Below are 24,050 nucleotides of genomic sequence, written 5' to 3'. Positions count from 1 at the left end.
AATTGTTTGGGGAATGGACAATTGCAAGGAGGGCGGCTACTGAAGAGTGTAAATCCACAGTCGTGGCTTATAGATTATTGAAAATAGAGAGTGGAAGGGAACCCTATCTCTCACTGATCCATAATGCACAGGACAGATTTTATATGACTCGTTTTAGATTAAACCTGTTGCATCACTTGTTGGCTGATCCCCCTGGTTTTACCGTAACAGTCGAGCAGAAGGGTACCTGCGGCTGCCACAATAGGTCTCCGCTGGATACCCTTCATTTTGTTTTGCTGTGCCCTTTTTATTCATTACCTAGGCGAAAGTTCCTGGTGGGATTACTGAAACAAGCCAAGTTCAAACATGCTAAGGTAGCATTAATGTTTTTACAGAAGGCTAATGATGCATATACCCTTTGCTGTATTATGAGTTTTATTAAGATGGCAGTGAGGCTAAGGAACTCAAGAGAGATGAGCTGAATATGATGCCCTGCAAATTGAGACTTTGGATTAAATGAAATGAAATGTATTGAATGAACTATTTTTTTTTTCTTTTTAATGCATTTTTAACTGTTTTATGTACTTTTATGGTATCTTTTTAAGTGCCGAATAAAGAAATATTTGATTTGATTTGATAATTGGCAGTTGTCCCTAGCCACGACAGAACAGGAGTTCTTAGGAGAGGGTTCCAAACCCGGGTCCCTAAAGTGAAACAAATGAAAAAAAACTGCCCCGCTCCTTCCTCATAGAGCTCCTCCACATAGCTGCTGCTCCTGTTTCTGCTCCTAACCCAGCACGACATTGAATACCGGATGCAGCAATATATGCATCAAGGCGCACAAGGAAGGCACCAGATTTAAACAAAAAGCAAAGCAGCCAAACAACATAATAAGACACCACCAGCATGAGATTGGGAAAAGTGAGAGGGCCTCCCACAGGGGCTAAAAAAACAAAAAGACAGACAGCTTCAAACACAGCACAAGAACTTCAACCATCCTCAAAGACACCAATAATCACCTAAATGACAGCAGCAATGAGAGCAGCATTTAGAGTGCACAGCAACAATAAAGAAGCCAAAAAATACAGTTTGAAAAGGATGGATCCAACATGCAGCAAAATAGAAGAACTCATAATCATTGACAGAACGACTTTGGAAAAACACTTCAATATACCAACCAAAAATCTACACCAAGTTTGCGTTCCTGAAAGATCCTGGCAAAACAATTTACTCAAAGAGCGAGGACATCAAGGGTCTCCAAACCCCCCTGCAACCAGGGGGTTCTGATCACCATTTAGGGGTCTAATTCCCTCATCTGCAGGTGGCTCCCAACCTGCGCCGAGCCAACAGACAAATATAAGACAATGTCAAAGAGGAACAACAGCCCAAAGGTGAACGGGGATCAAGGGGACTTCACTGTTAAATCCGCCAGACCACAGTAGATGGGATGTACCAGTAGACCACAGTGGATGGTATTTATCAGTAGACCACAGTAGATGGTATGCACCAGTAGACTCTTGTAGATGGTATGTACCAAAAGACTGTAAGAATCAGTATATCACTAATCTTATTCTGCCAGTTAATAACCAATCAAAATCCCTATGCCAGGACATTAACATCAGAATAAACCCTATTTTAAGCAGTGTTGCAACCATTGCACGGTAAGAAGGTACGCTGTACAACCTAAAACGTTTTCAAAATAGCACAAAATGTGCATTGGCAGGTTTGTTTTTAAATATAGATTGTATGGTGTCAGGTAGGACCTACCAGTGCCCCTTCAATGGGTACTTTGTCCCTTCAACCACTTCTAGTCTCATATTCTCATTAGTGATGGTAAAAGCCACGTTTATTTTCTGCGAAAAAATAAGTTTTATGAGAGAGGGTGTCTGAGTGAAAAACTGGATGTTTGAAATACTTTTCATCACGAGAAAAAAAATGTCACGCTCCAGTCAGTCGTGAGTTAAATGTGCGTGAGGAGAGCACTAGTGCACAAAATGGCTTGTCCGTCATATTTCTGTATCTCAAGTGACGTCATTGCATCTGCAGTGTTTATAGCTGCAGCAGATCGTTCTACTGGACATTTTCTGCCTGAGCCAACTCTTGCACAAAGGGACGATTACGATGTTGTGTGCAAATTTTCCGCCCGGCTCCTTCTCGGAATCGGTTCCAACCGGTGGTTAAGCACCACCAATTATGTTGTTTACGAACACCGTTGGGTCGGACTCCAATTGACTTCTATGGGAGCCTATGTTCCAACCGATAACACTGACTCATATGGGGAAAAGGGGTGTTTACGGAAAACCTTGCATCCTGTCATGGGTAACCCCTGGTGCCAGCCACACAGTGCATGGTTTTACAGGGAGGTCTATTGGGTACCCCAACGGCCCATAACCAGAGGCCTCGCTATGAACGGGGGCCTACTAGGGGCCCCCAGAGTCAGTTTCCGACAGCCTTTTCATGTTGTACAGTCTGAGTTGGAAAGGCTGGTGGAATCTGATGTTGTAATCACTCGGTCGGAAACGCTGTCCGTAGAGCTGTGCGATTCTACTCCGACCAACATGGATTTTCCAAAAGCCAGTCGGAACCGATTCGGAATGACTGAACGGTTTCCCTTTCGACAGCGAACATAGTAATTGGTAGGGCGGATTGGATTCCGACCGAGTCAGGCAGATGGGTTCGGCCGTGGTCTAGGGGAATCCAACTGTCAGTCAGAGGCTTTCCTCACGACATCGTAATCAGCCCCAAAGTTGTATGGTGAGTGTAAAAAAACAATGCAAATTACGCAAACTATGGATAACCCAATAATTGGGCATTATGTGAGATTACAAACCAGGAATAAAAAAATGGCCCTGCCCCAATTCTCATGATATGAGACGGTAATAGTAACACAAGACATGGATTGAGGGTATTTTAATTTCTGCATTTTGGATCTATTTAACGTTCATTTACATCTAACCTGTAGTAAGTAAAGACATTCAACAGACTGCAAGGATTACATGCACTACACGTTGAATAGTTTTTAGTTACTTTGACAGCATTTTAGGAGTACATAATGTGAGCCCCCTTACAGTCATGTGGGACAACCACCAGTATAATGACTGGGGCACCAAGGTAAACGTACGACATGCTCAGAAATACTCAAATATCAAAGACGTGTGGTCTTTATATACATGTGTAATGTAACCCGCAAAAGAAGCATTTACATAGTTTGCAGCTTGGTAACCATTGCCCCTCTCCTCAGTGTGAGTATGGTTAGTACAGAGTACTGTGGCAATACAAAAGCAAGTTATAGGTTACAAAGGTATAGCCTACACTTGCGCCTCAGAGTGAACAGCCACCAAATGACAATGGCACATCAGCGGTTCACTAGATGTAAATGCCCATAATGACAAGGGAGGTTCAAAACGTACATCTCCGTTTGACATGGTGGCTTCCTGAGCCTGCTTCACAAGACGTAGGAGGAGATTTCCTCAACAAGCCGAAGGATCAATAAGAAGGGAGAGTTGACAAATCCTGTTTGGGTTCCAGAGCAGTATGCTACCAGCCGAGAAGCGCTTCAACACCTCATCAGAGGTAGCAAGCGCTACATAAATGCAAACCCTTCCCTCTTCTATCCCTTCACTATCTTTTTCAATCCAAATAACAGACTAACATCTCCACCGCTCAAAAATAATTTTATCTTTCCCTATACTAATTCATCACTAATCCTTTTTTGGTTCCAGAGTAGCGTGCTATTCGCTGAAAAAGAGCTTAGATGCCTCGTCAGGGGGTAGTAAGCATCATATAAATGCAATTACAATGTTACCTACTCTTTATTACCACACTACACAGATCACTTGAGCCCACCCCCCTCCCAATTAATCAGATGGCTAGGAAAAAGATCTCTGGCAAAGAGCCCCCAGTGGGTGCCAGTCGGGAATTGCAGCGCTGTCCCAACGAGGAGCTCGCCCAATAATGAAGTCTGACACCAACCCAGGTGTGTGAGGGGCCGTGCTCCTTTTGGAGCACATTTCTTTTCCTGGAACTCTAACCTTTCTCACCTCTCTTACATTGAGGAACTGCACACCCCTTCTACCTATAAGCTTCCTAATAATTGACATGGGGGTCCCTAGGAAGGTGAGGGTCCTAGGGAATTGCCCACTTTGCAGATTGTCTTAAAACGGCTATGCATTGACAAGTATGTAAAAAACCAGAGCAGGTTTAACATGGCTGCAGCCACATTAGAGAGCTTGTTTTCACATTGTCAAAAATTGAAAACACCAGTGCATCATGGGCAAGCCTATTCCCACACTGCTAAGTAGGTAGCACATCTTTAGCAGTCTTGCTTCCACAGTAAGATGTATGTAAAGTAGCTGAGCAACATTTGCCAACTTGTTTCCGCAATCCCAAGAATACAAATCTGAAGGTACGCTTTGCTGATTAGGCCGAACAAGGCTGAAATAATGTATTTCCGGTGTTATTTGATTTGTCATTCAAAGGGAAGTGCACACTGCATCAAGTGGTCCCAGGTCCAGCCTGGCCACATGAGTCATGCAAGTGCTTGTGTTTTCAGGCCGTCTCCCATATCGACTTCTCAAACAACACTGCATGCTCTTCTTTTCCCTGTAGCTTCTTTCCCCTCGCATCTGCCCCCCATGTTGATTCTTTTCCCTCCCAACCACCTGTCCATGTGGCTTCTTTTCCCTCCCACCCGCCCCGTCCATGTTTCTTTTTTCCCCTCCCTCCCAACCCCCGCCCCTATCCATTTATTTTCCCCCACCCGCTCCCTCCCTGTTTCATCTTGCTCCTACTGTCCTGGTTCCCCTCCCTCCATCTGCCGCTGTCCCTGTTTCTTTTCCACCAACACGCCCCAATAACTATTTCTTCTCCCCCCACCTGCCCTGTCACTGTTGTTTCTCCTACCCTCCAACCCCTGTCTTTTTCTTCACCCCCCAACAAACAAAAGGAAACAAAGTGCATTGATGCAGCCAGTGCACTTAATCTTTTACCGTCCTGCTCTCCACTCCCACAAACCCTCACGGTCACCAACCCCACCCGCCCTTCCTTTAGTCATCCCCACCTGACTGACATAGCCAATAGCTTGCCTATAGGCAAGACCTACTAACTTTGCCAAATGCTTGTTTATATAAAAACAATCTTTCTCAGGAAACCAGCTCTACTCTGGTGTGGGTAGAATTTTCAAAAAAGCTGCTCCTCAGGAGTGAATTCCAACAAGGCTGAAACCGGTCTGGGGTTGCTTGTGTTATGGTTCAGGTAGGGTTTTCTGGGGCTGCACTGTATCTATTGGAGCAGGACGAAGACTGATTTGCATGCAGTTGATCCCCATCTGGAGTGACACAGTGGGTAAAAAAGAGTGAAATGACTGCCAGTTGCCAAGACTTTTGCAAGCAATCCACCATCGCCTTTTTTTTCCCACTGGACAGCCAGGAGTCTTAGTAAATACTTTATGTCGGTCAACGACCATAAAAGCAAATGTTAAAAGTCATATTGGGTTAACAAACAATTAAATAAATAAATTCAAAGCTGCAGTTTCCCAAAGGGACAATGCCATAGTAAAAAGTATTTAGTTTTTAGGTTTAAATAAAATTTTAATAAAAACGTTTGCACTTTAAAACATAAACTTGGAGGTGATGCTGTATAAAATCAAATTTTGTTAAAAGTGAGTCTATTCTTGAGTGATTATATTAAGTGGTTCGTCCAGTGGTGGTGTGCAACTGTAGATAAGATGTCATGGTTACAGTCAGCTTATATGCTCAATGGTTGGATTCTGGCATTTGCATAAGTATCCTAGCGCTAATGGTCCTTTGTGAGGGTAGAACTGGGTCTCTGGCATGCCGGATCCTGTGATGGAGTAGGCATTGTGCATGAGAGAGTGCTGCCTCTTGCTGTGCTCCCCTAAGGCGTTGCCTGGTAACAAGCAGAGTGAGTACCACTAACAGGTGAATTGAGACAGGTGTGTAGACATGACAAGTTCTTGTAGCTGTTTCCAAATACGCAAGGATCCTTGGAGACGGGGCACCATGGCTGGGACGGTGGACTCTGTGCGTAAATTCGGAGACGTCCTGCTGCCATGACAACACGCACCAGGCCCCACGTGACAAGACCGGCCTTCCTGGCTGTGATGTGGTCATGGCGCTTACCTGAATGAGAATGGTGGCAAAAGGGATCGTGCCGTCACAGCTGCTGTTTATAAAGGGTGTTGGGCTAATTGGTTAATTGGGGGTGGGATTTGTTTGGTCAATAAAAGAGTCCTGGTTCGGCCAGGACAATGAACAGTCATACCTGCGTGTATTGGTGATTACTACTTGCAGACATAACATCTTGGCATACTTCAATCCGGCATTGGACTCTGAACTTGCTGTGGATGCAAGTCCCGGTGGACTGGGGGCAGTGCTGTCCCAGCGTCAAACAAATGGTGAATTGGCTCCTGTAGCATCTGCCAGTCGTGCTTTGACTGCTACTGAACAGCGATACTCTCACATAGAAAAGGAGGCCATTGCAGTGCATTGGGGATGTCGTCATTTCCATCTGTACTGATATGGTCAGCCTTTTGTAGTGTACACGGACCATAAGCCACTCATTCCTCTATTTATGGGTTCTTCTTCAAAACCACCACCGCGGATTGAGAAGTGGATTCTGCAGCTGCAGGATTATTGTTTGACAGTGGTTTTCCGTCCTGGGGCATTGAATCCAGCTGATTATTTGTCCTGGCATTTTCGACCTGCCTCTGTTCTGGAGGTAAATGATGCTGAGGAGACCGAGGAATATGTACGGATGGTGGTTGAGCGGTCTCGGCCTCTCCCAATTTCTCTGGAGGAAGTTGTGGACGCCACGGTTCATGACGGGTGTCTTCAGTTATGCCTGGCTGCTATTGGGACTGGAAAGTGGAACGGAGTTCTGAGTGCCGCCAAGTGCCGTACTGATGATGCCCGATCTACTTTAGCAGCGTTGTTTCAGGTTCGGAGTGAATTGACCTGTTCCCCGGAGGGATGTTTGCTGAGGGGGTCGAGGTTGGTGATTCCAGCAAGTTTGCAACAGCGGGTGGTGGATCTGGCTCATGTGGTCCATCAAGGGGTGGTGAAGACGAAGTCTCGTTTGAGATCCAAGTTATGGTTTCCTGGTTTGGACTCTCTGGTGGAGAACACTGTTTTGGGTTGTGCACTATGTCAGGCTGCTGGGGGGGGAGATGCTCCCGCTCCTATCATCACTGAAGAGGTTCCTTCGTTTCCTTGGCAGAGGGCTAGTGCTGACTTCGGATGTTTACCTGATGGTCGTCACATGTTGGTGGTGATCGATGACTTTTCCAAGTATCCCGAAGTGGAGATTATGGACACTACCACAGCAAGTCGTACAATTCTTTTGTTCGATAAAATTATGGCAACCCATGGTTTAATTTCTGAATTACGTACTGACAATGGACCCCCCTTTTCCAGTCATGAGTTTTCCTCTTATTTACAGTCAAGGGGTGTTTTCTATCGTAAGGTGACTCCTTTATGGCCTCAAGCCAATGGGGAGGTAGAACGGTTTATGCGGACCCTGAATAAAACCCTTAGGATTGCTGTTACAGATCGTCAGGACTTGGATTGTGCTATCTTTCTGTTTCTGAAGGAGTACCGGCTGACCCCCCATTCCACTACTAAAGTCCGTCCCATGTCCTCGTGTATGAATCATCCTATGGGTGATTTCGTGCCAGTGTTGGAGTCTCATCCGGCCAGTTATGCTGTCGTGGCAGGAGAGCTAAGAAACCGGCAGGTGAAGAACGACAAAGTGGCACTGAGCCGAGGGGCTAAGGCCCGGACATTTGCTGTTGGTGATGCAGTAATGATGAGAAATAGACATCGGAAAGGGAAGTTTAGTTTGCCATTTGAGCCTGAGCCTTGGGTTGTGAGATCTGTTCATGGCACTAAGATTACGGTAGTGAGGGGTGGGGTAACCATATCAAGAAATGTTTCTTTCTTTAAAAAGTTTTATGAAAGTGGTAATGACGTTCAGGACAGGAGTCACATTTTGCCTTCAGATGCGGGTTCAGTGTCATCAGATTTTGGGGATGTTATACCAGCGTGTCTCCCTCCTCCAGTCCCCGTACTGGTGGATGTTGTTCCAACATATCTTCCTCCTTTGGTCCTGGTAGGGGTGGATGTGGGATTTGGACAAAATGATATAACCCCTGTGTCCCCCACTCGTGACCTGCTGTTAGGCCCTGAACACCAACCGAGGGGCACGGGTCGCTATCAATTGAGGAGTTGTCCTGCTCGTTCCACACGTTTAAGAGTTTATGTCACTTATGTAAGTTAATAATTTAATTTTGCTTTGATTGTAAATTGGGGAGGAATGTGATGTGGTCATGGCGCTTACCTGAATGAGAATGGTGGCAAAAGGGATTGTGCCGTCACAGCTGCTGTTTATAAAGGGTGTTGGGCTAATTGGTTAATTGGGGGTGGGATTTGTTTGGTCAATAAAAGAGTCCTGGTTCGGCCAGGACAATGAACAGTCATACCTGCGTGTATTGGTGATTACTACATGCAGACATAACATCTTGGCATACTTCAATCAGGCATTGGACTCTGAACTTGCTGTGGATGCAAGTCCCGGTGGACTGGGGGCAGTGTTGTCCCAGCGTCAAACAAATGGTGAATTGGCTCCTGTAGCATCTGCCAGTCGTGCTTTGACTGCTACTGAACAGCGATACTCTCACATAGAAAAGGAGGCCATTGCAGTGCATTGGGGATGTCGTCATTTCCATCTGTACTGATATGGTCAGCCTTTTGTAGTGTACACGGACCATAAGCCACTCATTCCTCTATTTATGGGTTCTTCTTCAAAACCACCACCGCGGATTGAGAAGTGGATTCTGCAGCTGCAGGATTATTGTTTGACAGTGGTTTTCCGTCCTGGGGCATTGAATCCAGCTGATTATTTGTCCTGGCATTTTCGACCTGCCTCTGTTCTGGAGGTAAATGATGCTGAGGAGACCGAGGAATATGTACGGATGGTGGTTGAGCGGTCTCGGCCTCTCCCAATTTCTCTGGAGGAAGTTGTGGACGCCACGGTTCATGACGGGTGTCTTCAGTTATGCCTGGCTGCTATTGGGACTGGAAAGTGGAACGGAGTTCTGAGTGCCGCCAAGTGCCGTACTGATGATGCCCGATCTACTTTAGCAGCGTTGTTTCAGGTTCGGAGTGAATTGACCTGTTCCCCGGAGGGATGTTTGCTGAGGGGGTCGAGGTTGGTGATTCCAGCAAGTTTGCAACAGCGGGTGGTGGATCTGGCTCATGTGGTCCATCAAGGGGTGGTGAAGACGAAGTCTCGTTTGAGATCCAAGTTATGGTTTCCTGGTTTGGACTCTCTGGTGGAGAACACTGTTTTGGGTTGTGCACTATGTCAGGCTGCTGGGGGGTGAGATGCTCCCGCTCCTATCATCACTGAAGAGGTTCCTTCGTTTCCTTGGCAGAGGGCTAGTGCTGACTTCGGATGTTTACCTGATGGTCGTCACATGTTGGTGGTGATCGATGACTTTTCCAAGTATCCCGAAGTGGAGATTATGGACACTACCACAGCAAGTCGTACAATTCTTTTGTTCGATAAAATTATGGCAACCCATGGTTTAATTTCTGAATTACGTACTGACAATGGACCCCCCTTTTCCAGTCATGAGTTTTCCTCTTATTTACAGTCAAGGGGTGTTTTCTATCGTAAGGTGACTCCTTTATGGCCTCAAGCCAATGGGGAGGTAGAACGGTTTATGCGGACCCTGAATAAAACCCTTAGGATTGCTGTTACAGATCGTCAGGACTTGGATTGTGCTATCTTTCTGTTTCTGAAGGAGTACCGGCTGACCCCCCATTCCACTACTAAAGTCCGTCCCATGTCCTCGTGTATGAATCATCCTATGGGTGATTTCGTGCCAGTGTTGGAGTCTCATCCGGCCAGTTATGCTGTCGTGGCAGGAGAGCTAAGAAACCGGCAGGTGAAGAACGACAAAGTGGCACTGAGCCGAGGGGCTAAGGCCCGGACATTTGCTGTTGGTGATGCAGTAATGATGAGAAATAGACATCGGAAAGGGAAGTTTAGTTTGCCATTTGAGCCTGAGCCTTGGGTTGTGAGATCTGTTCATGGCACTAAGATTACGGTAGTGAGGGGTGGGGTAACCATATCAAGAAATGTTTCTTTCTTTAAAAAGTTTTATGAAAGTGGTAATGACGTTCAGGACAGGAGTCACATTTTGCCTTCAGATGCGGGTTCAGTGTCATCAGATTTTGGGGATGTTATACCAGCGTGTCTCCCTCCTCCAGTCCCCGTACTGGTGGATGTTGTTCCAACATATCTTCCTCCTTTGGTCCTGGTAGGGGTGGATGTGGGATTTGGACAAAATGATATAACCCCTGTGTCCCCCACTCGTGACCTGCTGTTAGGCCCTGAACACCAACCGAGGGGCACGGGTCGCTATCAATTGAGGAGTTGTCCTGCTCGTTCCACACGTTTAAGAGTTTATGTCACTTATGTAAGTTAATAATTTAATTTTGCTTTGATTGTAAATTGGGGAGGAATGTGATGTGGTCATGGCGGCAAAAGGGATCGTGCCGTCACAGCTGCTGTTTATAAAGGGTGTTGGGCTAATTGGTTAATTGGGGGTGGGATTTGTTTGGTCAATAAAAGAGTCCTGGTTCGGCCAGGACAATGAACAGTCATACCTGCGTGTATTGGTGATTACTACATGCAGACATAACACTGGCGTCCGTCAGCAGTGCCGCGTTCTGCCAGGGCCAAGTGCGTGCCAAGGACCAACCAGGCACGACCCGGGTTCCAATAAGTTATGGCGCAGGGTAGCACTAACAGACAGTGCCCCACCGATGAAGACAGTATGCAGGAAAGAGAGCTCAGTAGGTTAATACACGAAGTTGTATTAACGCACTGAAGACTACCAGAGTGAACCCGGTCGGGCCCTTCTATAGCTTATTAATTCTGTACAGCTGAGTGTAATAAGGGTAGGTGACTGATTACGAGACATGACAATGATATACCTGCTAGTTGTTGCAACTGATAATCATTTGTCGACATATGCAGAGTTTTCGTAACAATAGGTGGATACACAATGAAAGCGTTCTGATTCCTCAATGGGGAGTGAACAAATAAAAAAACGATTTTTTCGTGAAATAAACTAAATGAAACAAAAAGAGAGAGATCTCACACCAAATAGTGCCATTTAGAAGTCCGAAAGCTGCTAATGAAATACTTCCAGCTACGTGCTAACTTGAAATGTAAAAGTAAACATGGCGAAGGGTCAGGGTGTCGTGGAACTCGGGGTGAGAGTGGGGCCTTCTCGAAGTCCTTCTCAGATAAATAATTGAAAGTACCGAGTACGGTAGCCTGGAAGGAAAGGAACACATGCTAAAGGGGTGACCCCTTCTAAAACCACCTGTTTATTACTCTGTGACCCGGAGGCCCGCAGGCACGGCCTCGCTGTGTCCTTTTATTCTAAGAGCATTATTAGCCATCAAACAGCCCAGCATGCCCCGCGACTCTCACGTGCGGCAACGATACGATTTTGGACAGTTGTTGTACTCCGTGCTTCGATAAAAGTTGCAGCAGCGACTAAATATTTTATGCCCGTCTGGGAGTCAATTATTCATTGTTTGTTCAATCTCACCGGGCTGTGTTAATGAATATGTATCATATTTCTAATTTGCAGAGTTATTGTCCCGGAATGTAAAGTACAGGTACAGGGCCGGACTGGGACCCAAAACCAGCCCTGGCAAGTGCTCGGCCGGCCCCCCTCCCCACTCGGGGGGTTTGGAGGTGCCGCCGAGCGCTTTGCTAGGGCCGGTTTTCGGACGATTTTGTTGCAGGGCCGATTTTGCAGCTATGCTGCAAAAAGGGACCTGTAACAAAATCGGCCCCCAGGGGCTCAAAACCGGCCCCCACCGTTGCGGCGCACCGGGGGATTGCCCGGTGCTCGCTATGGCCACTTCGGGCCTGTACAAGTACCGGACCCGCAGTACGCCCCTGTTGGGTGAGTGCAATGAATGTACCGCTGTCTTTCTGGTAGCCCCGGTAATTCTTTTTGAAACCAGAGATATTTAGCGGGAAACGGGCGCATACTCGAGGAAAAATGCGCGGCCGCTCTGTCTGTGAGCTAGAAAGCAGACAGTGAGAGCAGTAAATGTCCCAAATGTCCAAAATGTAAAAAACCAACAGTAAAAACACACATAAGCTTTATGTGTTTGAAAAGCTTTATTTCCAAACACATAGAATAGTCCTGCAAGTACTTAGTCGAATACCTACAGGTCAAGGACTCCCGTCTAAAACAAAAACAGCAGTGACGTTCAACTCCAGGACCATTACTAACAGGTCTTCCGCCGAGTGGCTACACGCGTGGCAGCGTTTTTAGTCGCGTTTGATCCGATTCAGATATAAACACTTTTATTATAATCTGTAAATCGAAAAATCCTCACTAGATGCATGTAACTGTTTATTACAGGCAACTCGTGACGTCAGGATGCCGCTACAGGCCCCCAGCACGTCAAGGCCTCTCGCCTCGTTGACTCCAAGCTGAAAGTGAGATGCCAGGCTGGCGGCGGCCGCGCTCTCCTGCTGAGCTCTCCTTTACTTTCACTTTCTCCAGGCGCGCGGGTAAACTGTGGCTAGAGTTACATGATCCAGCCAGGGGAGAGGGAGATGGCAGCATAAGGAATGGTGCCTGCGAGGGATGCTGGGCTATAGGCAGCGCGAGGACAGGAGCCAGCTGTCCCTCGCCTGCTCCCGAAGTCATTACCTCTCGCCACTGTCTCCGTTTCCACAGTACATCTAAGTGGCACGGCTTCTTCTTTGAGCCTCTTACACAGGGAGGGTGCACCTCACAGGAACAAAAAGACATCCATGGTTTCATTATAAAACACATCAAACTATCGGCTCTAAACTTCAGGGAGACGATTTTACTATAGGATTTTGCTGGAAAATGCTGGACTTTATTTTGTAATGTTGTATACCACTCATTTTCAAACTAATGCAAATACTTGTAGTGCTTTGGCAATCTTATTTTACTACGTGTTTTATCTACAGACCGACCCTAACTGAAGGATCATGTATTACAAGGAATAAAATACCCCCACATGCATCTAAGGCGTATATTCAAAGTCACCTCGGCCTGGGGTTGACATATATCCATTGGCCTCTTTGCTGACTTGAAGTGACCTGCCTGAGTACAGATGAGGTACTTTATTCCGTGTATACTCAAATGAGCTTGCAAACTCCCTGTCACCCACCACATGTCAATAATGACAGGTACATCCTCCAAATGTTGGCCCTTGTTTCTGGGAATGTGTAGAAGGCTGCAATGGTTGCACGATCTCAAGGGTGTGCATATGTAATATTTGTTCTAAAAGTTACTGCAGACCGTGTTGGGTGTGGTTGATGTAGAGGATTCGGAAGTTAATTTCAGAGGTGATTGGCAGCCAGTGAGCACTTAAAATGAACAGTATTTAAGGAGAGGAAGACAGGGTGTAAAGCGTTTAAACGTTGTATTTGGTCCAGTGTATATTTCTGTGGAAGCAGTGACACCAATCTTCATTACACTGCAAGCCATGCACAGATATTCCATATATTCCCTATGTATGTGCAATTAGGGCCTTTCTTATTAAAGCGGTGTGCTACTGAACAATATTCACAGCAGGTTATTAACCTGCTGTGACAGTGGGTTTTACACACGCGAGCTCCGCCTTTACTAAGATAGAGCCCTGGGCGTGGGTGGAGAGAACTAGCCCTAGCTGATGGAAGTGAATTCAATGAGACAGCGGCGCGGGAGGGGTGTGGGCAGCGGGGGGGGGGGGGGGGGGGGGGGGGGGGAGGGGGGGGGGAGGGGTGGGGTTCACTGGCCAGTACCTGGGTTTGCAGGGACTGACCCCTGAACACAAACATCCTCGGACCTCCCCCAGCGCGCACAGATCACCGATAGCTGCCTCACGAAGATGACGGCGTTGTTGATGTGTGCCAGTAGGGACCAGAGAGTAAAGGGAGGGCAAGGAGGGGGCTAAAGGGGGTGTTGAAAACATCGCCCGCAGTGGAATAAGGAAGGACTGACATCAGTTTAAACTGCAGGCTAAGCACGCAGAAACCAACAGGCGCAGACAAGGCAGGACCAAGACGATGGGGCACTGTTGTTGGCATAACCTTAATGCACAGCGCCTCGCGCCCCACAGAATATTGGCGCCCAGGGCCTGGGCCCAGCTCTCCCATGCTAATGGCCGGCCCTGCCTGCGCACCTGCACCGCGAGCACTGCACACGGGTGTCCGCAATCAGACGGTGAGCTCACAAGAAGCGTGAAGAGCATTCCAAGCCGGATTGCCCTATAGACCAGCTGCGGTTGCGCAGACTGCCCTGCGCACCTGCACCGCGCGCACTGCACACAGGTGTCTGCAATCAGACGGTGAGCTAGGAAGACTCCACCTTTCCCTTTACAAAGGAAGAACTTTGCGTATTTCTGGTATTCGGCTATCTAAAAGGAGGGCCAGCTCGGGGACCAAAAGCCGCCCTGACAAAAATGTTCAAACCAGCCCAGCTCTCTTCCTCTCCTCTCCTCTCCTCTCTCTTTCCATCAATCTTCTCTCCCTCCTTCCCTCTCTGATTGCAGTATCTCTACCTTCTACCTCCCTTCCTCTCTCTCTTGGTGCCTCCCAGTGCCTGCTGCAATTAACCAGGGGGAGCTGGGGGAAATGACAGGGTCTCCAGACGCCTCAGTGGGCTTCCAAAACCAGTTCCAAGGACTGCAGTCTCCAGCCCACCATGGAAACGCCCGGTGGAATAAAAGGCCAGTAGGGCTCTGAGTAGAAGGCCTTTTTAGGATAAAACACAGCTGGACCAGGTCACCTGGAGGAATGTGCAAATAACTGACAAAAGATGACGACCACCTTTGTCTGGGTCTAAACCCTTTGGACCACCATCTTACATACCCTCAGACGAAAGGGTTGGACGGAAGTACACGCGAACACAACGCCCAGCCCCTACAGATTTAGGAAAACCCTTGTTAGGGTAGCCATCAATCGGGGAAGTGGACAGTATACCACCAAAAAGACTGAGCCAAACCAGTGAGCATGTCCAACCCATCAGGCCCTCCCTGGCACCCTAGTGCTGCCTGTTGTCCCAGATGTTTGCTGCTCAACAACAGCGGTGGCACGCATTTCAATCAACAACTAGAGCCCCAGCTGCAAAACATTTTCTAGGACTAGATGTGTCTTACTCCTGTCTCAGGTGTGAATGGCACCTGAGTATCCAGGCCAGAATCACAAAGCATCACTTGTGCCTTACTCCAGGGTTGGGTGTGAATGAAGAGTTTTGTGATTCCACACGCGCCTTGCACTTGAAAACATACGAGCAAGTCAAACATTAGTCTGCAGCAGGGGGCATCAATTTAAAGCAAAAGGCTTGTCAATCGGGCCCCTTATCCCGGTATATTTCAAATCTAGGACAGGAATAAAAGTACCTCGACTATGCAAGGAAATTGGTTGTGTCAAATCATGAACAACAGAGGTGAAGCTCATGGATGGAAATACAGTGTGCGCAGATCTGCGTCCATACAATGGAAGATTGTGTGAATTTGCTGAAAGTCAGAGGCACACACCAAAGCCATGTAAGTCACTAGGCGAGCAGGACCCCACAGTAGTGAAAGTGGCTGTGGGAGACCAGGCAGGGGGTGAAGGCTCACACGTTTGCGTTCTGGCTTGATTTACAAATAACCTTTCTGAAAGCTGGACTAGTAAGAGTCCTAGGTTTCTTTCTATAACTTGGATAGATTTCTGACTTGCTGGTGTGTCATAAACCTCTCCCCTGCCGCACTCATTCAGGTGAGATACGATTCGTTCTCTGAAAAAATCGGAATCCACTCGGCCATGCCTTGGCCTCTCTTCCTGCAGGCAGGTCTGACTAACAAACCCTTCACATCCGAGGGAGCAGGGCTGCGCACGGTTGAAAATTAACCAACCTGTTCTGCGCAGGGGGGCATTCTTGAGCCGGGGGGGTGGGGCTGAGCCGAGATCATGCGCCAGAATAAAAGGAGCTGCTTTTGCACGTTGAACACAGCAGGCTCTGCATAAGATCACAGTAGAGAAGTGCAGACTTCTGCGCTGCATAAAGTGGGCGCAGAGGAGGTGGCCGTGCACAGGGAGAACCCCTGGCCACGCACCTGAACAGGCAGAAGGAAGAAAGCTCCTACAAACAAGCCAACTGCTAGTGACAAGACATTTCAAATAGAGGTTCACTGACACTGCATAAGCTCACACCATGCAGAAGAGCACACCTTACACCCGCACAAGGCCTGTACATAGACAACACCAAGTCTCGTTTTGCACAGGAGCACATGGTGCACACCAGCAGACCTAACATGATGAGACCCTGCACGTGCACGCGTTCACACCTTAACAAACACAGCCCCTTTCACTGCAGAGTCCCACGTTACTTAAGATGTGAGCTCTCACCGTGCATCTTGGCCCCGTTGCTGGCGGGGGGCTTTGCGCGGGGTCTGTTGTCCCCCTGGCTCTCGGTCTGCGTGCTGGTGGAGCAGCCCATCTCTCCTCCTTGCAGCGCAGGGAGCAGGTGACGCCGCCCAGAGGAGCCCGGGCAGAGAGGATGGGGCAGGTGCGGTGCCTGCTGCTGGGAGCGCGGGGCGGGAGGGCAGTGAGCAGGACAGGACGGCCGTGGCAGGGGCGCTCCCGCAGAGGTGAGAGCCAGCTGATGGTGACACCGTCACTGTCCCGCGCTGCTTTTATCTCTTGGAGACCTTGTTTGCTTGACAGCTCGGTTGCCATATGAACCCATGCTCGGGGCAGGCTGAGGCGAAACTTTCCAGACCCCAGCAGAGCCTGTCACGGAGTGCGCACTGCGCAGGCGCAGGAAGGAGGCGGGGCAGCCTGAGGCACGCAGACGAGGAGTGAGGGAACACAGACACAGGGTGAAGGGGCAGACACAGGGTGAGGACTGATACAGGGTGAGGGGGCAGACACAGGGTGAGGGGGCAGACACAGGGTGATGGGGACAGACACAGGGTGATGGGGACAGACACAGGGTGAGGGGCAGACACAGGGGTGAGGGGGGCAGACACAGGGTGAGGGGGCAGACACAGGGTGAGTACAGACACAGGGTGAGGGGGAGACACAGGGTGAGGGGGCAGACACAGGGTGAGGGGCAGACACATGGTGAGAGGGGCAGACACAGGGGTAAGGGGCAGACACAGGGGTGTGGGGGGCAGACACAGGGTGAGGGGGCAGACACAGGGTGAGGGGGCAGACGCAGGGCGAGGGGGGGCAGACACAGGGCGATGAGGCAGAGTCACTGACAGAGGGTAAGGGGGCAAGACACAGGTTGAGGGGCAGACACAGGGTGAGGGGGGCAGACACAAGGCGAGGGGGGCAGACACAGGGTGAGGGGGCAGACACAGGGTGAGGGAGACAGACACAGGGCGAGGGGGACAGGCAGGGCGAGGGGGACAGACAGGTCGAGGGGGCCAGACAGGTCGAGGGGGCAGACACAGGGTGAGGAGGTCTGTGAGAAGTTGGCCTGATGTATGATGTCTCCAATTCTGGGGGCACCTTGTATCAGTCCAAACAATCCCTTATGGTGGTGGTTTTAAGTCAACCTTAAAGACAAGTTATCTTAATGGTAGCATAGACTAAGCAGTCTTAGGCTTAACTCAAGAGGGCATGTGAAGCCAGCTGTTTTACCATATGCAATCTTGTAATATCAAATGAAAGGACACCACACAAGTTATATATTATAAAAATATATGTGTTTATTACTAGAATAATCCTCTGTACTCTTTATGAGTGCAGAGGCACAAGCGTTTAAACAAAAGCAAAGTTAAACATTCAAAAGTTACACAATTTTGGATAGGCCCGGTGGCCACTCAAACCATATACTAAAATAGTGGTATAAGTACCACCTCTCAAACAATGGTAAGGCCTAGGGCGTTGTGAATCGCTGGGACTACTCGGGACTAGCAGTGATGAAGTCGGGAGAGGCCCGCGGGACACGGGAGCAGTGCCTAAAGCACAAGCATGCACCAATGCAAAGTCAAAGGCGCGTAAAAGTTATCGAGTTACTGTTTTGGAAGTCTTCCGACTGGAATAGAATTACCACACTTTAAACTAGGACACTAGAGGTGTAAACCACTACAGAAGCACCGGTGTTAGTTCGTTACCTCACCCACAGGAAGCGGGTGCATAGGTGCCAAAGTGTGTCGGGTTTCGTCGTGGAGATCTATGGAGCCTGGAGATGAAAATGCTGCAGGCGGCCAGGAGAGAAGAGTCCGGTTGGATCCAAGGGTGGATCGAAGATGTAGAGTACCTGAAAGCAGAGGGGACAGAGTCTGGGTCACTAGCCAGTGACCAGGATGGAACCAGGTGATGTTGGGCGCAATCAGGTGGTTGTCGAGAAGTTTGTCTCCGCTGCCACGTTGACTCTGGGGCATCGAGGATGTCCAGGAGTGGATCACAAGCTGTCCCACAAAGGTTCTCGCTGTCGGCGGTGTCGGCATCCGGATCAGAGTTAACAAGCCTTGGCAAAGTCAACCCATGCAAGATTGAAAGATCGCTTCTTACTGGGACCAGCAAGGTCAGAGAGGTTGCTCCTTTTCAGGGGAGCGAGGGCCAGTCTGGAGCAACTAGACTAGCAGTGTAAATTCAAAGGTTCGTCGGTACTGGGGCCACTAGCCAACGGGCAAGTGACCGGACCAATGCGTCAAGCAGGAAAATGCAAAAGGGCTCCTCGCAGCACTCGGTGAGTGTGGAGGGGAGATCTTCGGTGCACAAACTGCTCGGGGTAGGGGCTTCTCAAACCCCAATGCACAGCTTCGAGGGTGCCTCAGAAGCTGCACGGTCAGCACTTTGTAGTTTTTCCAAGATGGCCGGCTTCACGCTTCACGTCGCCTCCATGGGTCTCAGATTCGCTGGGACTGTGGAACGAGCTGTTAGAAGTCAAGGAAGCTGGGTCTTGTCAATCTCTGTTGCTCGAGTTCTGGCAGGAACTGCAACAAAGCAAACTGTTGGGCGCTGGATGGTGCCTGTTTGCACAGGGTAGTCACTCCTTGACCACAAAGGAGATTCTTCAGTCTTCCACGTCGAGTGGGATGTCGAAGGGTCCAGAGTTTCATATCAAAGTTTCGTTCAGGATAATCCAATGCTCCTGGGCACAGCTCCTACCTTTATTCCAAATCAAGGGGCTGGATTACCTGCTAGGTCCCTCCTATGGGTGGGACCCAGGAAGGGGGTGGTTACACCCCTTTCCCTTTGTCCAGTTTCATGCCAGAGCTGGGACTGGAGTGTCCCAGCACCGGTTTGAACTGGACTATGCATGGGAAGCCTTGTGCTCTCCAGGCAGTGTCTAGTTTCATTCAACCCTCCCTGCTACAATCCACTATCTCCTGTCTGGGGTGGTGTAACACCTCCCTGTGAAGGACTGGGCTATTCTAAGGCCCAGCGGTGCCAGGGAACAACACCTGAAACCTTCGTGGGTTACCTGTTCCGGCGTACAAATTACAGAGACACGGGACACTTCCTTCGGCGTCAAAGATCAGCGTTTATTTACTGCAGGGAATACAGAAGTCGCAAGAAGTACAGCATGTGTAGGTTCTAGGAGACTGCTTCGAATTGCAACAGTGGATTGCTCCTTTTATACATATTTTAGTCATAGCACAACATGGCGAACAAAAGGTTACAACTCAGTTCCCACAGTAAACTTCAAAAAGGGTTGCTTTCATGTATTCAGGAGCCCGGAACATAATTACAGTAGCATCGCCGGTTCCCAACTGTAAAAGTACGTTATCCCATCATTTAGTACATTCCATTCTAGCTGTAAACGAGTTAGGAAAAGAGACAGAAACAGGTGCAGGGAAGAGACAACAGATTGGAAAAGGGTGTAGGGGGTAATATCGGAAGCACGATTGCAGGATCAAAGGATTCGTGCCTAATGCATGCACGGCTGAAACAATAGACCGGCACGGCAAGATGAGCCTCGAGCGAAACCATCTGCCTTTACAGTATCATCCCCCTCGTCATAAAGACATCCTCAAAGGAACACGTGTCTTCCCAGGAGCTTGGGAGTCCCAGGGTCACGAAGCGGACAGTGTCCGTTCGCTGGCTACTTGAGGTCAAGAGACAAAATGGATGGCGTATCTAAAATGGAACCCGTGGGTTCAGATGGAGAAACCCACGAATAAGATGAACGGTTCAAGACAGCGTAGCGAAAACGCGTACACCCACTAAACTCGTCATTTGCGATTCATAGATACCAAACTCGTCCATATGCGAACGAGTCAAAAACATCGTTATGATTGTCACGGAACCTCAGACGCTCCTTTTGCCCTCATGTAGGCAAGCACTAGTCAATATCAGAATCGATCTCAATATTCATCAGGTCATTCAGATGTTGCTGCAACATTATTCTATCCATCAATGCTTCCTTGGTAACAGATGGCCGTCTTATACACGACGTAGCACAGAGGCCACATAAGGCAGGACCACACTGTACACAAAGACAACACGTGAACAGGAACGTCACAACAACCCCGATGATCATCAGAATCTTCCAACCCCACGTCGACATCAAGCCCCAAAACCATCCGAGTAGCGTCCAATCACCTACGTCCACGTGTATGGACTCGGAGATCTTATGCAACTTCGAGATAGCTTGATATACAGTTGGAGCGTTATCAGGGATGAAAATACAGCAACTCGAATGGATCACCTTGAACACACCACCTCTATCTGCAAGTACAACGTCTAAAACCATACGGTTCTGCAACGTCATAAGTCTATCCGCCTGAAGCTCTGCTGTCAAATTACCAAGGGCACTTGCAGTAATATTAGCAGTCGATTCCACCACGCGAGTCAGCTGTCTCAGGTTCCTACTATTAACCATAGGTCCCCAAAACGGCAGGAAACCCTTGAAGAAGTCTCCTGCTTCTTGACCGGCAGTGTTCTCTTTGCTAATAACGCCTCTCACAACTCTAGTCTTGTGATAGTCCGAGGCAACTGTGAAGGTCGGTGGCAACAGATTCGCAATATAACAGGTGCCCGAGAAATCACGGGGCAACCATGTATATGCGCGGTCGTAACATACAAAGTATGTACCCTTGGCAGTCAGGAAAACAGGGGAAGAGAGCATTGGTAAAACATACGTTTCAGTGCAAGCACTCTTCCCAAGCTGGGCTCGCGGATTTCGACCAAGGCCTTGCAAACAGAAATTACCAAGATGGGGTACGATCCAGATCGGAGACGAGCTCTTAAGCTGTCTATCCCCCACTGATATACTATACTCAGCCTCACTCAGATCCTTGTATGCTCGCACCTCTTCCTCTGGAATAAGCGATGCATCAAAAATATCTCTATCTAAGTCAACAATCGCTCTTGCCAAAGGCTTGTGGTACGGGCCGGGACCAAGGTCTGCAGAGCGTGGCTCTCGATGGGGGTAGGAATCTAGTGTGCTACGGAACATAGTTTGGAATGCTCGAGCTGACCCCTGGGAGCTGTAAGGAAGAACCAGATACGGAATACCCCTATCCATGGTATGTGGCATTAACCCACACACCCAACAGTTAGTAGTATTCATCACCAACTGATGCTGATGTAAGAGCTGGACAAAGGAGTTGTTCATGAATTCCGCACGTCTAACCTGTTCATGTTGGGGCAGAGGATGAAAGGAATGTGGAGAAACAGTGGGAATAGATTTCGGTTCAGAAGAAACAGTAGGTGAAACAGAAGGCAATAATGACTGTATTCCAAAATACACTCCACCCACCAATAGCAGGGAAACAGTCAGAAACAGCAGGAATACCTGAAACAGAAAGCATTTTGTTCGTACAACCCTATGCAATTTTGATCTTTGCGCTAACATCCTCTCTACTTTCGACAGCTTAGAGAACTCCATCCTCTAAAAACCGTCCGTAACGTTCTTGACGCACTTCGTTCTGAGTAGCGATTATCATTTCCCAGGAGTTCCCAGGAATCGACAAAAGTAACCGACCTAGTGTCAGGAACCTGCTAAACAGAAGGAAGTACCCGCACGGCCCTACGGTCAACCCGGATGTAAGGTTTTCTTTAATCAAACATTCAATTTTAATGCAAATCTCCTAGCTGTGGAAAAAAAAAACATAGGTATAAAAGAACTCAAGAATTAATAGAGGATGTAATTGTTCATAATGTTCAAGGCAACAGTAAGGGGGTAATGTGAATTCAAAAGGAGAAAACAAAAAGGGATTTCCTTTATTAGTCTTTGTTATGAGAACAAAGAAAATATCTGCTTCTCCCAGGTCGAGTCTGTTCTTCAAATAATTGTTCTGATTGTGAAACAGCGTCCAGTCGATCGGATGACAGTTCAAGCCTCGAGTTCTCCAATGCTGAAGGTTCAACAAATGTATCTGGTTGCAATGAAGTATCTCCTACAGGTTGAGCATCACTAAACGGCACAAATTTTGTTGGGGTCTCTGTTTCCGTTGCGGCAATCCCGGTCCTTACCCAAGAATCCGCTGGCAAAGGGATTGGAACCTTTTTGGTGTGGGTGGCATGCACCCAATTTTTCCTGCCTTCCAACCGAACCGCAGTCCTTGTGGCCAGCAGGACTTGGAAAGGACCAACAAATCTCGGCTCCAGGTTACGTTTTCTGCTGAAGTTGCGGGTGACGACCCAGTCACCCGGTTGGAGCCGATGTCCAGGACCCTCTGTCTGTGCCGGTAGAGCTTCAAAGACCTGTTGATGAATTAACCTCAGTTTAGCAGTCAGATCATGAAGATAATCAATTACCATTGGATACTCTAGACTATCAAAGGCCCTAGGCCTTGGGACCCCCCAAATGTTCGCAGGACGGCCGAACACAATCTCATATGGGCTAAGCCCTACTCGAGAGTGTACAGTCGCCCTGGTCGACAAGAGAGCCAGAGGCAAGGCATCAGTCCATGACAGACCAGTCGTAGCTTAAATCTTAGCAAGTTTCAGTTTCAGAGTACCATTGTACCCTTCAACTAAACCCGCTGACTGGGGATGATTGGCGCTATGGAATTTTTGTCGAATTCCAAGGCCCTTACACACACTCTTCATCACACTCCCCACAAACTCACTTCCGTTATCTGACCATACAATCCGTGGCATTCCATACCGAGGAAAGTATTCCTTCAGTAGGACTTTCGCGGTGGACAGGGCAGTATTATCTTTCAGAGGATAGGCCTCAATCCATCTGGAGAACGCGCAAACCACAACTAAAACGTACTTCAGGTTATTGCAGCTCTCCATATGGATGAAGTCCAGTTGGATAACCTCAAAGGGACATGTAGGAGGAGCAAAATGGCCAGGTGGAGTGGGGGTGCCCTTGCCGGGATTGTACATCATACATACCATACAATTCTTAACCACTCTCTGAGCACACTTAGCAATACCATCATTCTTCCATACAGGGGACAGCAACTTGCATATACCTTTCGCGCTAATATGTGACAAGCCGTGAGCCATAGTCACAACGGCTAGCACATATGCATCCGGCAACATCCACCTCTGACATTCCGACAAATCAATCCAACATCCATGCGCATCTAACTTTCCCGTGCTTTCTTTCCACTTAGTCTTTTCAGTTTCAGTGGCCTCATTCTGAATCGCTTTCACTCTCTCAACAGTGTCCTCACACATACCAGTCTCCGCAGGCCACCTTACTGAACTCGTAACGTACATTCAGGTTGCAAGATTTTTAGCTGTCTCTTTAGCAATCTCATCCGCAAACGCGTTACCACGACCAACATAATCCGTAACCTTTCGGTGCGCGCTGCATTAAATAATTGCCACCTGCTTAGGCAATGTAAGTGCGTCTAAAAGATCGTTCACGAGCTGTCCGTGTTGGATCTTCGTGCCATGCGATGTCATAAATCCTCTTTCTCTCCACAGACGACCAAAGCTATGTGCAACGCCAAATGCATACTGACTATCCGTAAACACATTCACTCGCTTTCCCTTAGACAAAACACACGCTCTCGTCAACGCAATCAACTCTGCCGCCTGCGCGGAATTCTGGCTCAATCTCGCAGTTTCCACAACCGTACTCAACG

At 48.4% G+C, this 24,050-nt stretch overlaps 1 protein-coding gene across 2 annotated transcripts in view; it reads right to left on the bottom strand.

Annotated features, from left to right (window-relative positions):
- The window catches only part of LOC147724486 (uncharacterized), a 102,635-nt gene extending 85,786 nt beyond the window's left edge, over positions 1 to 16,849 (bottom strand). Inside the window, exon 1 of one of the 2 annotated variants that reach the window (XR_015309919.1) lies at positions 16,447 to 16,849. Coding sequence is in view for 1 of the 2 variants with exons in the window: in XM_086966040.1 (XP_086822166.1) it covers positions 16,447 to 16,537 (91 nt within the window). In the remaining variant the exon portion in view is untranslated. The remainder of the gene's footprint in view (positions 1 to 16,446) is intronic. The other variant, XM_086966040.1, reaches the window with a different exon arrangement.
- Positions 16,850 to 24,050: the final 7,201 nt, after the last annotated feature.

The sequence above is a fragment of the Lissotriton vulgaris genome, chromosome 4_1, assembly GCF_964263255.1.
Source record: "Lissotriton vulgaris chromosome 4_1, aLisVul1.2, whole genome shotgun sequence".
In the NCBI taxonomy this organism is placed as follows: domain Eukaryota; kingdom Metazoa; phylum Chordata; class Amphibia; order Caudata; family Salamandridae; genus Lissotriton; species Lissotriton vulgaris.
Note: the sequence above shows the minus strand (reverse complement) of the source record. Positions and strands in the feature narration are given on the sequence as shown.